The sequence below is a fragment of the Lycium barbarum genome, chromosome 10, assembly GCF_019175385.1.
Source record: "Lycium barbarum isolate Lr01 chromosome 10, ASM1917538v2, whole genome shotgun sequence".
Taxonomy (NCBI): Eukaryota; Viridiplantae; Streptophyta; class Magnoliopsida; order Solanales; family Solanaceae; genus Lycium; species Lycium barbarum.
This window is the reverse complement of record NC_083346.1, coordinates 606,522-623,413: the sequence shown is the minus strand read 5'-3', so window position 1 is coordinate 623,413 and position 16,892 is coordinate 606,522. Positions and strand designations below refer to the sequence as shown.

General features: G+C 45.7%; 1 protein-coding gene and 1 long non-coding RNA gene across 2 annotated transcripts; both read right to left on the bottom strand.

The window, feature by feature from the left end:
• Positions 1-1,520: 1,520 nt before the first annotated feature.
• LOC132615193 (uncharacterized) lies at positions 1,521-2,198 on the bottom strand. Its single transcript, XM_060329759.1, has 2 exons — positions 1,854-2,198; positions 1,521-1,769 (listed from the first exon to the last, which is right to left on the bottom strand). Exons 1-2 carry the CDS (start codon positions 2,196-2,198, stop codon positions 1,521-1,523), a joined length of 594 nt encoding a protein of 197 aa, XP_060185742.1.
• An 11,335-nt stretch (positions 2,199-13,533) lies between these two features.
• LOC132615394 (uncharacterized) lies at positions 13,534-15,185 on the bottom strand. Its single transcript, XR_009572680.1, has 3 exons — positions 15,055-15,185; positions 14,911-14,981; positions 13,534-14,051 (listed from the first exon to the last, which is right to left on the bottom strand). It is a non-coding gene; the product is annotated as an uncharacterized LOC132615394 (long non-coding RNA).
• Positions 15,186-16,892: the final 1,707 nt, after the last annotated feature.

Genomic DNA, 16,892 nt, shown 5'->3' with positions numbered 1-16,892 from the left:
CATGTGTTCAAGGTACCCTATCTGTTTTGACATCCTTTTATATATCCGCTCAATAACTCCATTTGTCAAATGCTTTCTGTCTGACCCTTGAAAGATTTGCAGCTATGTGCTGCAAACCGCAACAAGCCTCCGGATATTGTGAGCATCCTTGATGCTAACAGAAGCAAACTTCTTTGCCTCTTTGCCAATTTTAAGATTGACAATGGTACAAAACACAATAAAAAAGAACACACCATGTCAAATGAAAGCACGCTTCATCGTTGTTGTCCTTACTCGTCTTTTCTTGTGTGCAGAGGATGAGCAGTTTGAGGCCAACAGAGCGCAAGTTGTCAAAGAAATTGCAGCTCTTGAACCTAAGGACCACAAATAAATCGCAGCCCTCGGTCCTGAGGAACGCTGTTGAACTCGACACTAGTTATTTTCTGAGTTGTTGAGCTATGTTGTATCTTTAATACAAAAATGGTGTTTCTACTGAGCAATATTTTTATTGAATCTTCACCTGCTTTTGTCAGTGCCATTTCTTCCCCTTCAGTTCTGGTATTTCACATTGCTGAATGTAAAGTGTGTCATTTGAACAATGCTCTCATAGATTTGAGCAGTTTTAAAGAACTTTCTTCATTTTGCTAGTGTAGATTTACCGTAGGTCTATCGGAAATAACCTTTCTGCCTTCTCAACGGTAGGGGTAATATCTGCGTACACTCTACCCTCCTCCTCAAACCCCACTTATGGAATTACACTGGGTTTAGTATTGTTGTACTTTGTATATTACAATTAAGTTAAAAGGTGTAATTGAATGAAAGTACATATGCAAGCGTTATGTCAGAGTTATAATTTTCCTATTTTTTTTTTCCGTTCTCCCTTTTGAGAGTAGATGGACACAAGACATGTACATATATCTATCTATATTATTACTAGCTTCTACGACACGTTAATAATGACACGTAGATGTCCAAAAAATTATGTATACGAAGAAGCAGCAAATTTAATATTTTAAATTTGGGTCCTAAAAAAGTACAATTGCCATGTCATCAAATAGGGTGATGTATTTCCGGCTCAAATGACCGTGACAGCTACTTAGGCAAAGTTAGACGATAATGCAACAGTAACAAGCTCTAATCATCCAATTTTGAATTAATTCATTCGGAGTATCTATTTATTATGTAATTGACGACTCTTTTATAGAGTGATATGAAATGATAGACAAAGCTACTGAGAAAAAAGATGATTTGTTGGGATTAGGAGGAATAAAAATTAAGATTTTGCAAAAGAATTAGCATGAAATAAAAAGATTGATCTTCAGCGAATCGTTTCCTATTCTTTGGAATGAATTAATCTGTAAAAATGTGAGAAGATAAAAAGCAAGCTGACAGCTTTGGCAAATACGTTTTGAAACTTAAAAACTGGCGAGCAACAGATAAACTTATATAAGAATACGAGGTTGTACATCATAACTTAAAAGAGAAAGGAAAAGTGTCTCAATCATACATAAGAAACTAATAAATAAGTGATTTTGGAGAGATCAAGCTTTCTGTAAAAGCGATTCCATCAAAAAGGCCACTTTGAGGCCATGATACAAATGGTCACTAGACATCCTAAATGCAGTCTCATGTGATTGAAGATGACCGAACCAGAATAGGACTTCACCATCTGCAAACCTATATTTCGATACGAAATGACAGATCAAGGGATCATGTATAGTAAACAATACATTCCAAGATTCCTTGTTACCATAGTCTTTCAATACCCATAGCTTGAAACCCTCCTTTACCTGCCAAGCAGAAGTAGAATAAATACAAAGCATTCCTTCAAATACTGAAAGGCCAAAAGTGACGTCGTGCGTCAAGCACAATACTTGCTCTGGCAACGGTATTTCTCCGTACACTTCATTTGAAATACTAAATGAAACCAGAGAATATCTTCTTGGAACCGCAGTATAATCCCCAATAACAACGATCCAATGAAATGCCTCATGTACGAATGCCAAAGAACGCGTACCCATCAACACATTGGTAATGTCAAGAGGATGTTTATCAGTAATTCTCCAGCGGCCACCTTTCAACGCTAGAATTTCAAAACCATTTTCCTCAGTGTGAATTTTAATGATCTTATAGTCACCACTAGTTGAGTCATAACCCAATCCCAAACAAGAACCTCCTACCAGTGGAATTTCTGGATCCGGAAGTACTATTGATTCCATAGCAAAAGTATTGGGCGTTTAACATTGACCTGGATAATAACCAAGCCATCACAACAACAATGGATTACGTATCGCCCTGTTTTAGAGATTGGAGGGCAATCAAGTTTTTGTACATCCTCAACCCGTTGAAGCGGCGATAAAGGACAAAAAAACATGGAAAATAAATCATCCTTTCGGTAAAAATGGCTAATAAGAAGTTTTGGGGAATTTTGGTCATTCTTGGCATGATTGAGATGCTGCTTCTTAAAGTAAGGGTCGGAGATCAACGTTCCCCAAAATTTTGAAACACATTTGAATCGAAGAAGAGACCGCACAGGTAACCTGTTAAGGATGTCCATTGTTTACCCCGGATTCGGTAACCAATTGAATTTGTATGTGGATATAGGATATGTGCTTTGGCCTCAATATGGGTTACAAAGAGTTGATAAGAGCACCTCTTAATACACGAATAAGGAGGATAGACTCCGGCCGACTACGCATATAACGAGTTGATTGGAGAGTTTCAACATGAACGATCAAATTTGCAATAAACAAGATCAATAAAGGATTGACTAGAACTGGATCAATAGATATATTGTGTTACAGAATATTCTTCAAAGTAAAAGATGAACCAACCCCCTTAAGGGAGGAGGGAGCACTCTATTTATACTAATGAGCCCATGGGCCTCCCCCAATGTGGGTTTAATAAAATAGTAATAAAAGGGACAGCCCCTGCACGGGTTTGGTGGGATTTGACTGACGGCGCCGTCTGACACACGCACAGTTGGCGGCTGACCATGATGTGACACCACTGACGCGTCCTGCAACGGTCGCACCGGACCAACGGGCTCACGGATACCGGACCAACGGTAATGAGACACCGGGGAGAGATCCCGAACCCTCGGTGGCTTAGAGACCGGGTCAGATGGCGCTTCTACTCGGCCCTGATTAAAGTGCTCATCCGGAAGTGTGATGTCCCCGTACGAACTCTCGCCCTTTTCTTTCTCCGATCCATAGTAATCCCGGATTGGCCCGTATCCGGCTTTTCTACCGTATACAGATAGCCCCACGCTTCCCGGACCAACGATCTATCGGAGTGACGGGAAGTGAATGAGTCATGCACCCGACCGCCCGGGCGACCTATCCCTACCCCCTTATTTTGGCGGGAATGGGAGCGCCACGTGTCCCACTCCTGGTGGTCCGTTCCTGTCAACCGCCTTTTGCACGTCGTTTCGTGTCACTTCGCATTAATGACGTGACACGTGGAGATCATCGATTGGTCGTCCTCGATAACCGTTCCCTCCCTTATGTCTATATAAAGCCCCTCATTTCCTCATTTTTTCACTTTTTCGATATGTTCTTCCCTTTCCTCTTCCTTCTGTGTTCCAGATCCGTCCTTTCTATTACAAACTTGTTGCCAAATCTTCTCTCATCTATACGAAAAAGAGGGGGAATTAACTTGGTCATCATTCTTGTCAACTGCTCTTTGCTTCCTCAAATTGTCACTTCCCTCGTTTCCTTTGCGTCATTTCCCAAAATCCTTTTCCCTCCATTCCTTCAACATGTCCGAAACCACCTCTACCGAAGTCCCTTCAGTGTCATCTCCGAGGACCGAGGCTGCGTCCCCAACTCAACAAAAGATTATCCCCGAAACTACGGCCTCGGATATTATACCGGCCAAATTTAACTTTAATAAAGACCTGGAGGCGAAGAAGCCCTCCGTCGTCTCGGATCGGGGATACGACGTGAGGCGGTATCCCTCCTCCATATCCGAGGATAAACTCGACACAGTCCGGGCAGACTGTGGGTGGGACACACGCCCGGTAAGGGTTTTTGCACCCGGTCCAGATGAATCCATCACCGACTATCGGGAGGGGTTCTTGTACGTATACACCTACCCCTTTACCCTTAAGCTCGACCCCCCAGTTGATCCGGTCATACTGGATATGTGCCGGACCTACGGCGTGACCCTGGCACAGATCGGCCCAATTGTTTGGAGGGTCGTTGCTTGCCTCCGGTTGCTGGCCAACAGAGCTGAGAAAGAGTTCTCATTGGGCCACCTTATACGCCTGTATTCCCCAAGAATATTCCGGGGTGGCATCATAAAACTAGCCAAGCGCAGCCGGAACCCGTTCTTCTCGAAGATGGACGAAGACCGGGATAGGGGATGGTTAGAACGCTACGTCCGGGTAAAAACCGAAGACATAATCCCGGTCGCCCATCTATCTTTTCCGGAGAAATGGAACGACAAACGTAAGTCCGATCCTTTGGGCAATCGTCCTCACCTGTTCAGTTGCTTATGGTATCTTTTTCTCACCGTCCTTTCCTTATCTTTGCAGCAAATAGGTTTGTTCCCCCCGTTATTCGGGATCTGAGCGAGTGGGTCACGACGCTCCTTAACCAGCTTCCCTATGAAGACCGGACTTGGGCCCACTTGTCACGCGGTCGATGAGTCGCTCAAAATCATGGTAACATTTGACTTTCCTTTGATCTTGCTGCATCTTTAGCCATCCGAGGCCGTCAGTTTTCTTAACCCGCCTACGTCTTTATCGTTCAGGTTTGCCGAAGGGCTCGGTGGCATCTAGATCGGAGTTGGTGGCCGCTTCCCCTGCACCGGCGTCCGCGTTCGATACGGCTGGTTCCTCCCGTGTCCTTGCCGAAGCCACCAAAAGGAAACGGCCCTCCGAAAAGGGTCAGCCGTCCAAACGAAAGAAAGTAAGAAGCATTGCCCGGACCCCGAGAGAGGAAACGGAGCCCGACATCATAGTTCGGAGGGTCGACCTGACACCGTCAACGGCACCAATACCCGAGGAGACTGCCTCCGAGCCGCCCTTGCCTTCTATCAACGAAGGTATCTTGATTCCCGTTCTTCCTCCGGGTGCGGAAGAAATCCTTTCCCCAGCTCCTCTTCGGTCGGTTGACTTTGTGGTCATTTCAGGTGAAACTTCCCCGGAAGATACTCCCCCGCAGAAGAGGAATGGGGCCGGGTAAATGGCTGGCACTGCAGCCGATAAAAGGACTGTTCCGGTCCCGGAGACCGAAGCATCCGTTCAGGCTCGTCCGTCGCCCGGCCACGGGCCTGTTTCTGCTCCGGAGCCCCCGGTTTTTGCCAGGAACATCGAGTCTACGCCAAGTTCGTCTACCCCTGGCCCGAGGGTTGATGACTTTGAAGATATGTTTTCAACTACTCCTCCTGCTACCGGTGACGCTGCGGGTTTCGGTCATCTTCCAATTCCTCGGGCCACGAGGCCAGCCAACCGACAGTCAGAATCTGGCTCTAGAGGCAACCTGGTGACCGTCTTTCCGGCCCCGAGCGCGGAACCACGAAGGACCAGATCGGCCGTGATCACCGTCCCCGAGGATTGCGGCTTTCTATCTCGTCCGGTGGGAGTAGCAAGTTATTTGCGTCCTCTTGTCTCCGACTCGGACAAGCGTAAAATGACCGGGGTCACCTGGCAGTGCCTTATGAACGAAGGCATGCACGCGGGCAACCGGGTAAGACTCTCGGCCATCTTTGTACATCAGTAGACTCCATGCTTTCTAACTCTTTATGCTTGCTTCTTTTGTAGAGCGTAGTACTGGTGAACGAGGCCTTTATTCGTGCCCAACACGAGATGGATGATCTTCGAGGCCAACTGGATGCCCAAGGCCGAGAAACGGAGAAGTATAAGCATCTCCTTCGAGAGAAGGAGGAGGAGTTGGGTCGGGCCGCCGTCCTCGCCAACCTTCGTCCCGAGCTTGATGAGGCCAAGGACGAAAATCATCGTCTGAAAAGCGAGTTGGCCGCCATGACCGATTATAACCGAAGTCTTGAGGTTGAGAAGATTTGCCTTAGCCAAGACAAAGCTCAATTTTCGTCGAGGCTGGACGAGCTGGAGGCCACCGTGTCCCAACTCCGGGGGGAACTTGATTTGGTGAAGGCCGATGCAGCGAGCTTAGCCGAGAGGAACCGGCTACTGGAATCTGATACCGCTCTATATAAAGAACGCATGAACGTTTTCGAAGAGAAAGCCGAGGAGCGGTCTCGGATAAATGAGGGCTTAAAAGCCAAGCTGGAGGAGGCGGCGAGTGCCAACGATGTACTTAAGGCCGAGCTAGAAGCTGCTGTCCATATGAGGACTATTGCTGTGGCCGGCCGGGCCGAGCTGGAGACTAAGTTGGCTAAAATTGAGGCCGATTTGGAAGAAGCCTGGAAAAGCGTGGAAGCGGCCGAGGCTCATACTGCCATTGTCGCCGAGTATGAGAAGTGGAGGTCTCGGCGACTCACCCTCGAAGATGCCGATCGCGGATTCTCCGATCTTCCGGCCTTGATAAACCAGGCCAAAGAGATGGAGGAGGAGGCAAACCATGCCCTTGAGTCCGACACGGATGATTCCGAACGAACCGAGTCCGATCATTCTGCCTCCAGCCATGCCGAGTAGCATAGGATTTTCACTTGGCTTTTTTTTTTTTTTTTTTTTTTTTTTTTTTTTTTTTGCCTTTGCCGGCCTTTTTGATGTAAATGTACTCTTTATAAAAGTATCCTTTGCATACATGCAAGTTGCACTTCTCTTGTGTCTTCGTTTGAGTGCTTATTTTTATTTTTCCTCGAATTATTGGTCCGTTTTCGGACAAGATGATCCGTAGTCAATGGTTAACTCTACACGTGGGACTCATCGAACGTTCTCGTAGCCGGTTTGGCCTTGTCTAATTTCGGCCATAGTGTCCGGTGCAGGGCGTATAAATTGAACACTGCCGAAATACGGTCATTGTAATGTTTTCTGTATTGCAAGTGTTTGTACATATGAGAATTTTCATTTCCTGTATATTTTCATTTCTTGTATCTTTGTCGTAGCAAACACTAAATGGGACACGATTCATTATGATCATTTGGTCCTTACATCGAAGGAGGTGGCCAGTGGCCGGCCTCTGTTTTTGCCGTGGCAAATGCTGAATGGGACACGATTCATTATGATCGTTTGGTCCTTACATCGAAGGAGGTGGCCAGTGGCCGGCCTTTGTTTTTGCCGTGGCAAATGATGAGCTTCTTTCTTTATTTCTCTTTATCGTTTCATGCTCCGATGTGGGTACTGTGCCCCCTTAACACTTATCCGAGCTTCGGGGTCGGGTGAGTGTTACTAAGCCCCCACTCGGAAGATGCAACCTCGGGGGCTGTCCCTTTATCCTCGTCGCGTAGCACGTTGTACTTGTTGCCTCGTTAAAAACCTCGTCGGAAAACCCATTTTGGGACACAACCACACTAAGGAAAAGAGTGCAACACGTGCTTTCAGTCCTAAATTCTATTTTTGTGTCGCTCTCGATTTCCTGTAAAAAAGGTAGCACGGTTAACAAAAGGTATATATGAGAGGATCGTACCTTAGCAGTAGTATCTTTTTAGGTGGGCTATGTTCCAGTTGTTGCGCAGGCATTGCCCATCCATGGACTCCAGCTGGTATGATCCTTTGCCCGTTATACCGGTCACTTTGTACGGTCCTTCCCAGTTCGGTCCTAGCTTTCCCTCGTTTGGGTTCTTTGTATGCAAAGTAACTTTTCGAAGTACCAAGTCCCCAACTCGAAAATGCCGAAAGTTGGCTCTCCGATTGTAGTATCTTTCCGTTCTCTGCTTTTGGGCCGCAATTCGGACCAATGTCCTTTCACGCATCTCATCGGCGAGGTCGAGTCTTACGGCCATGGCCTCCCCGTTTAATTCCTCGGTTGCGTACCCGAACCGGAGAGTCGGCTCGCCAACTTCGACGGGGATAAGGGCTTCGGCCCCGTATACCAATGAGAAGGGGGTCTCGCCCGTGCTAGAGTTGGCCGTGGTTCGGTATGCCCATAGCACCTCGGGTAATACTTCTCTCCAATGGTGCTTCGATGCTTCTAGCCTTTTCCTCAGGTTTTGGATTATTGTTTTGTTTGTGGATTCCGCTTGCCCGTTTGCACATGGGTGATACGGGGTCGACACAATCTTCTTGATCTTCAACCCTTCGAGAAAGCTGTTGACCTTGCTACCCACGAACTGAGGACCGTTATCACAAGTTATTTCGGCCGGGATGCCAAAACGGCAGACGATGTGATCCCAAATGAAGTCGATAACCTCCTTTTCTCTGATTTTTTCGAAGGCCTGTGCTTCGACCCACTTAGAAAAATAGTCAGTCATAAATAAGATAAAACGTGCCTTACCTGGTGCCCGGGGTAACGGACCCACGATGTCCATTCCCCACTTCATGAACGGCCATGGTGAGACCACCGAATGCAGCAACTCCCCGGGCCGGTGAACCATCGGGGCATGTCTCTGACACCCATCACACTTTCGGACAAAACTTTTCGCGTCCTCATCTATACGATTCCAGTAGTACCCGACTCTGATAAGCTTTCGGACCAAAGTTTCCGCCCCAGAGTGATTGCCGCAGGTTCCTTCATGTACTTCTCTCATCACATACTAGGTTTCCCCAGGGCCCAAACATTTAGCCAAGGGTCCGTAGAAAGATCGCCGGTATAATTGGCCGTTCACTAAGAAAAAACGGGCCGCTTTCGTTCGTAACGAACGTGACTCCTTCGGGTCTCTTGGGAGCTTATCATCACGCAAGTAGTCAATGTATTTGTTGCGCCAATCCCAAGTCAAACCTGTTGAATATATTTCGGCGTGCCCGCTTTCCATGGCCGTTTTTTATAGTAACACCGTTGATCCAGGATTGATTTCGGCCCCGTCTACCGCGGATCCCAAATTTGCCAATGCATCGGTCTCGCAGTTCTGTTCTCTTGGTATATGCTGCATGGTCTATTTTTTAAATCGGTGAAGTACCACTTGAGTTTTTTCGAGATACCTCTGCATCCGTTCGTCCTTGACTTCAAACGTGCCATTCACCTGGTTTGCGACCAAAAGCGAGTCGCACTTTGCCTCGATAGTTTCTGCCCCCATGCTCCGGGCCAATTCCAAACCTGCGATCATAGCCTCATACTCGGCTTCATTGTTAGTTAATCTGGTAGTTTTGATTGACTGTCGGATGACTTCACCGGCCGGGGCCCTAAGGACAATACCAAGCCCGGAACCTCTAAGGTTCGAGGCCCCGTCCGTATACAGAGACCAAATGCCCGTGGCCTTTCCCGAGGTCAGTAGGAATTCTCTTTCGACCTCGGGAACCATGGCGGGGGCGAAGTATGCTACGAAATCGGCCAAGATTTGGGATTTGATGGCCGTTTGGGGTCTGTATTCGAGGTCGTAACCGCTAACCTCTACAGCCCACTTCGTTAGCCTACCCGACAACTCCGGTTTATGCATGATATTTTTCAAAGGATAAGTAGTTACTACACATATGGGATGGCTTTAAAAATAAGGTTTAAGCTTTCTGGAGGCGCTCACTAGTGCTAATGCCAGTTTTTCCAAATGGGGGTAACGGGTCTCCGCGTCCCCCAATGTTCTACTTACATAATAGATAGGGAATTGCGTACCTGATCCTTCTCGGACCAAAACGCCGCTTACCGCCACTTTGGAGACAGCTAGATACAGAAATAGTGTCTCGCCTGCCTTCGGTGTGTGCAGTAGAGGGGGGCTAGATAAGTATTTCTTCAGATCCTGTAGAGCTTCTTGGCATTCGGGTGTCCAGGCAAAATCGTTCTTCTTTCTGAGCAAGGAGAAGAACCGGTGACTCCTGTCCGAGGATCTCGATATGAAGCGACTCAGTGCTGCGATCCTCCCGGTGAGTTTCTGAACACCCTTTATGTTGTTCACCACTTCAATATCTTCGATGGCTTTGATCTTATCCGGGTTGATTTCGATCCCCCGGTTTGACACCATGAAACCCAGGAATCTGCCAGATCTTACTCTGAATGCACACTTCTCCGGGTTGAGCTTCATGTTGTATTTGCGAAGCACATCGAAGGTTTCCTGCAAATGCTTTAAATGGTCCTCTGTTTCCAGGGACTTAACAACCATATCGTCAACGTAAACTTCCATTGTTTTCCCTATTTGTTCTGCGAACATTCCATTAACTAGGCGTTGATAGGTTGCACCGGCATTTTTTAATCCGAAAGGCATGACATTATAACAGTAGGTCCCGTACCGGGTGATGAAGGACGTTTTCTCTTGGTCCTCCGGGTACATCCGGATCTGGTTGTACCCGGAGTAAGCGTCGAGAAAACTCAACATCTCGTGACCGGCCGTTGCATCGATCATCCTATCGATGTGAGGCAACGGAAACGAGTCCTTCGGACATGCCTTGTTTAAATCTTTGAAATCAACACACATTCGAAATTTGTTACCTTTTTGGGCACTACCACAACGTTAGCCAGCCACTCCGGGTACTTCACTTCCCGTATGGAGCCTATTTCCAAAAGTTTTGTTACCTCGTCCTTCAGGAATGCGTGCTTAGCCTCCGCCATGGTTCTTCTTTTCTGCTTCACCGGAGCAAACTTCCCGTCCAGGATGAGCTTGTGAGTTGCTATGTCCGGCGATATACCTGTCATATCTATATGCGACCATGCAAAGCAATCGGCATTAGCACGGAGGAATTCAATTAATTGACGCCTGAGCTCCGGGGTGAGCCCCGTGCCCAGGTATACCTTTCTATCCGGGAGATATTCGAACAGGATGACCTGCCCCAGCTCTTCCACTGTTGACTGGCTTGCATCTGAATCATCTGGCATGACAAACGACCTGGGTACCTCGTAATCTTCCTCCGCATGCACCGGATTAAACCCGACGCTCTTTGATTGCTATTTGGGAACTCCCCCCCCCCCCCCCCTATCGCACATTTCTCTTCCGGCCCCTTGGGCCGATGTGTCACTTCCTCTACTGCGAACATTTCCCTTGCAGCGGGCTGCTCGCCTCGGATGGTTTTCACTCCTTCCGGCGTGGGGAACTTTAACAGCTGGTGTAGTGTTGAAGGTACTGCCCTCATGTTATGTATCCAAGGTCTGCCCAATAGTGCATTATATTTCATGTCCCCCTCGATCACGTAGAACACCGTTTGCTGAATGGTGTCACCCACGTTTACAGGAAGGGAGATTTCCCCTTTTGTTGTTTCGCTTGCCATATTAAATCCGCTTAATACCCGGGCCACGGGCACGATCTGATTGAGCAGCCCCAGCTGTTCGACCACCCTCCATCGGATGATGTTGGCCGAGCTACCTGGGTCAACCAAAATTCGTTTGACCTTAGTTTTAAAGACCAGCATAGAAATTACCAATGCATCATTATGGGGTTGGATGATGCCCTCCGCGTCTTCGTCATCAAAGAAGATAGATCCCTTGGTCGAACGTTCTCGGGTGCGCTTTTCTCGAACAATAGAGATCTTTGTCCGTTTCATTACCGGCCCTCGAGGGACATCAGTGCCCCCTACTATCATGTTGATCGTATGTTGGGGTTCAACAGGCTTGGACCTTTGATAGGACTCTCTTTCCTTATAGTGATTTTTGGCCCTTTCGCTCAGCAAATCTCGGAGGTGACCGTCTTTCAACAGCCGGGCTACCTCCTCTCTCAATTGGCGGCAATCTTCAGTTCGATGACCGTGGGCCCTGTGATATTCGCACACTACGCTCGGATCTCGCTGACCCGGGTCCGTCCTCAATGGTTTAGGCCATCTTACATCGGGTACACGTCCAATGGCTGAGACTAGTCCCGAAGTACTAACGTTGAAGTTGTACTCCGAAATTTTTGGAGGTACTTTATTGCTGGCGGAACTTCCGGCATCACTCCTGAAAGAGAGTCCCCGACTGTTAGACGGGCGTTCAACCCGCTTGCTGCCCCGTCCCGAGAAATGGCTCGGATTCTCTGTTGCTTTTTCCGACCTGAGATTTTGCTTCTCCGTATAGGGATATGGCCGGAACCTCTCTTTCGATGATTCGGACTTGATTTCATACCCCTTCCTCGGTGCCTCGAAACCTCTATTTACTTTGGACCTCACCGGAGAGAGTTCGAATTGGTCATCCTCCACCCGAATTTTCGACTCATACCTGTTGTGGACGTCGGCCCAGGTTACGGCCTCGTATTCTAACAAACTTTCTTTCAATTTGGCCGAGGCCACCGAACTTAGCATGTTGAGTCCTTTCGTGAAGGCCTGCGCGGCCCATTCTTCTGGCACCGGAGGGAGCTCCATCCGTTCCCTCTGGAACCGGGTGACGAATTCCCGTAGTAGCTCATCGTCCCTTTGGGTTATCCGGAAGATATCAGCCTTACGGGCTTGCACCTTTATCGCACCGGCATGTGCCTTTACGAACGCATCGGCGAGCATTTCGAAAGAAGTGATCGAATGCTCGGGTAGGTGGTCATACCATGTCAACGCTCCCTTCGACAGAGTTTCCCCAAATTTCTTTAACAACACAGACTCGATCTCATCCTCTTCCATATCATTGCCGTTTATGGCACAAGTATACGAGGTCACGTGCTCGTGTGGGTCCGTGGTGCCGTCATATTTCTGTATGTCGGGCATTTTGAACCTCTTCGGGATCAGTTTCGGGGCCGCACTTGGCGGAAAAGGCCTTTGGATGTACCTCTTCGAATTCGGTCCCTTCAGTAGAGGTGGAGCCCCCGGTATCTGGTCCACCCGAGAATTGTACGTCTCGACCCTCTTCTCGGTCGAATCCACCCGTTTCGCCAAGGTCTCGAGCATCTTTAGGACCTCAGTTGAGGAGCCGGCTCCGGAGCCATCGCTCTCGACCATTCGCTCTTCGTTTCTTCCGGTTTCAACCGTACCCTTTGACTTTACCGGCCCTGCTTCACCCTTTCCGCTCTGCAGCTGAGCAATCGCGAGCCCTTGCTCGGCGATTGCCGCCTTTTGTTCCTGCAGCATTTCGAAGATTAAACGCAAGTTAATGCCGTCGTTTGGCGCGTCCGGCTCTCTCCGGACCCGATCCCGGGATAAAGTAACGGAATGGTGAGTGTTTAGAGGATCGGTTGCCGGTGGAATGGCATTCTCTTGATCTACGGTGTTTTGCCGGTTGAGTCCTTCCCTCGAATCAACGGGGTTCGGCAGTGCCCGCAGTCCGCTCCCTTCATTTTCCGCCACTATCTCAGTATTGTTGACGTGACCGGATTGTTCGACGTCTGCCATTTGGATCGTTTTCACAGAGACGGAGAGGGAGTTTTTGGTTTTGATGAATACGGTGGAAGTTAAGACCAAAGACCACTATTATCCTAGCCCCACGGTGGGCGCCAAACTGTTTACCCCGGATTCGGTAACCAATTGAATTTGTATATGGATATAGGATATGTGCTTTGGCCTCAATATGGGTTACAAAGAGTTGATAAGAGCACCTCTTAATACACGAATAAGGAGCATAGACTCCGACCGACTACGCATATAACGAGTTGATTGGAGAGTTTCAACATGAACGATCAAATTTGCAATAAACAAGATCAATAAAGGATTGACTAGAACTGGATCAATAGATATATTGTGTTACAGAATATTCTTCAAAGTAAAAGATGAACCAACCCCCTTAAGGGAGGAGGGAGCACTCTGTTTATACTAATGAGCCCATGGGCCTCCCCCAATGTGGGTTTAATAAAATAGTAATAAAAGGGACAGCCCCTGCACGGGTTTGGTGGGATTTGACTGACGGCGCCGTCTGACACACGCACAGTTGGCGGCTGACCATGATGTGACACCACTGACGCGTCTTGCAACGGTCGCACCGGACCAACGGGCTCACGGATACCGGACCAACGGTAATGAGACACCGGGGAGAGATCCCGAACCCTCGGTGGCTTAGAGACCGGGTCAGATGGCGCTTCTACTCGGCCCTGATTAAAGTGCTCATCCGGAAGTGTGATGTCCCCGTACGAACTCTCGCCCTTTTCTTTCTCCGATCCATAGTTATCCCGGATTGGCCCGTATCCGGCTTTTCTACCGTATACATCCATAAGTATTCCTCTTGAAAGTGAATTCCCGTGTCCTAGATAGAAAAAGTTAATGTGATCAGACGATTTTTTAAAAGTATTCAAATGTTAAACAAATTCCATCAAGAGCTTAGAAAAGATAAACCGGGAAATTTCATGATTGCTTCAATCTACTATTTACTAAGAAATGTAATAAAGCAGAAAATTTGAAGTGGATGAAAACAAAATTGCTTGGCCATTGGCAGTGGCACCATGAAAGCAACAGGTGAGTGAAGTATTTACAGAATTTCCAACATGTTTGATACTTTGGCTATAGTTGTGGTGTCTAGTTTGAGAAAATAGGCATAAACTTGTGTGTGAATAGAAGGCATAAATTGGTCGTCTGACGCAAAAGTTAGATGACACCGGTAATGATTTGTCGGCTGTGGTGTTTGGTCTTTGTCTCACATGTGCTCGAGTGACTGGACCAGCGAGCACTGTTAGGAAAAAATTACACCATTATTTCCATTTTTTCTATTTACCACCAACCAAACACCGCACCAGGATGTTCAGCTAAGTTTTCCCACTGGGGTCTAAAACAATTAAACACCGGAATACACTTCTTAGCCATACAAACACACGTAGAATCTAAATCGAAGCAACAACAATTAGACTCAATTGTTGTAAGTAACATGCTGAACTCAACCATTCCAGTAATTTCTGAATCATGATAGGAACTAGTGAACAGACAATAAAGCAGTCATTTTTTTTGTGAATATAGTGAATTGGGGTTGTTAATGTTAGCTAGTAATAATATCTTTCATTGAAATATGTTATCTTTATTAATGTTATGACTAGAATGCAGGTGCAACCAGCAATTAAGAAAACTCAAATGTAACTAAGTAATAGACCAGCACCCTGAAATCAAGAACTCACCTGATCAACATCCATCTGCTCTGCTGTATAATTATTTGACGGCTCGGCCTCCGCCTCCATAACGCCCTTCCCTGAAATTGGTTGGTTGGGTGGTTAGCCACAAAGCATACACACAAACAAGAAAGATTAGAAAGAAAGAATTACCTTTTTTATATGATTTCTTCTTCTTCTGTTGGCATCTGTAAAGATTCATTTTTGATGATTTTGGAGATGCTTTCTAGGGTTTCTCTCTTATATAGTCTCCTCCATTGATTTCCGTTTAGGGGACGAGTTCCAAACCAGTTTGCACAAACTGTTCCATGTTATTTTGCTTTTTTTTTTTCCTTCTGTCACCCTCACACTAAGGGGTCGTTTGGTCGGAAACAAGTTATTCCAGGATAAGTTATGCCACCCTTCCACAGCTATACAATAACACTACAATCACGCCTGTTATACCCCATTTTAACCGGGTTAAAGTAGAAGTACGACATATTGGTGATTCCTATTTTTTGTTTATGTTAAGGAGTCGCCACCTAATTATTTACGGTGAATTAGGACACCTAAAGTTTATTAAAGTTATTTTTAAAGTTAACTCCGTTTTAAGTCTACGAAACTTAAGATTCTAGGTAAGGGTTCAATTAGTCTAAAGGGAAGGTATTAGACACCCTTTAAGATCCATTAACAATGGTTAACCGACCGAACTTACGATTAGTTAGGATAAGTATAAATATAGTATTATAGAAAAATAACGTAACTTTGTGAATATGGCTAAAATTATAGATAGACATGTAAGAAAAATAGAACTTCTAGAAAATAATAATTTGTATAAAAAATACTTCTAATGCTATTTTAAAATACGACTTATAAATGTTGTTAAGGTTTTAAACGAAAGTATAATAGTGTTGTTTAAAATAATACTTATAGACGAGATTCAATAAACATGAGCTTTAGATAAAAAGTTATATTGTAATGTAGAAAAATCTATACTTGTTTTTATAAATAGGACGCAAAAAGAAGTGAGTGTTCTTTCTCTTTTATTAGCTTTATTTAACTAAAATATGCATAATTCTTGAAAATGTATTCATAAAATATACTTGAATTTATATTTACATATATCGGAAAATATATTGCATTACAATGTGAGTTCTAGAAAATTGTTTGTAACGTGAACTATAGAGCGAGAACGGACATAGAACATACATTTTAATTTTTTCTTGAAATATTATAAAGACATGCTCTTGAAAATCAATAACAAGAAAACAAGTGAATCTTATGGGATTGATTGGTTTTTCCTTAAATTAATTACCCATTATTAAACTAAGCCCCACTATTTTGTTAAAATTCATCTAAGTTAGGAAAATAAAATAAGATAAGATGTTAGTCATACAAAGCAAATAAAATACACAACAATAAAAATAAAGAGAGTAAAAGAGTAAATGGGTTTGGCCCATTTATTAAGGCCAACTGCTGCGAACTGTTCATGCTATTGGGCTTCGGCCCAGATTTTTTATGTATTGCTGCAGACAGGGGCTGGACACGAGAGGAGTCATGTTCGGCTTTTAGCCCAACGCCAAATGCGGAAGGAGATGACGAGTCGCTTGGACTCGGATGCGAGATGTCATGCATAAAAAATGAAAAGAAAAGGATTAGTATATAATCGACGAATAAGACTAAACACGTAAAATATACCCTCAAAACAGTGTAGCAAACACCAACAGCAATCTCGTCTCAAAATTTGCACTAAAACAAAGAATCAGTCTAGCTGATTATAGCAAACACTTGCTGCAAACTTGCAGCAGCCAACTTAATCCAAAAGCAACACTAATCTAAAGGCAGTGTTTTCGACCTCGAAATGCAATAATAACGCAGCTTAGAATGAAACTGAAATTTAACTCAAGTTGTGGCAGGAATTCAATTCAAAAAGGGCAGTAGCTCACGGCCCAGAAGTAAAAAAAAAAAAAAGCGTGGCTGAATATCACAACAATTCGTGATTGTATTTAAAG

Excerpts from the sequence above, each read along its gene's own strand:
- LOC132615193 (XM_060329759.1), bottom strand. The coding sequence starts at position 2,198 with ATGGAATCAATAGTACTTCCGGATCCAGAAATTCCACTGGTAGGAGGT. Across the intron at positions 1,770-1,853 it reads AAATACCGTTGCCAGAGCAA|GTAAAGGAGGGTTTCAAGCT; the intron begins GTATTGTGCTTG and ends TCTGCTTGGCAG.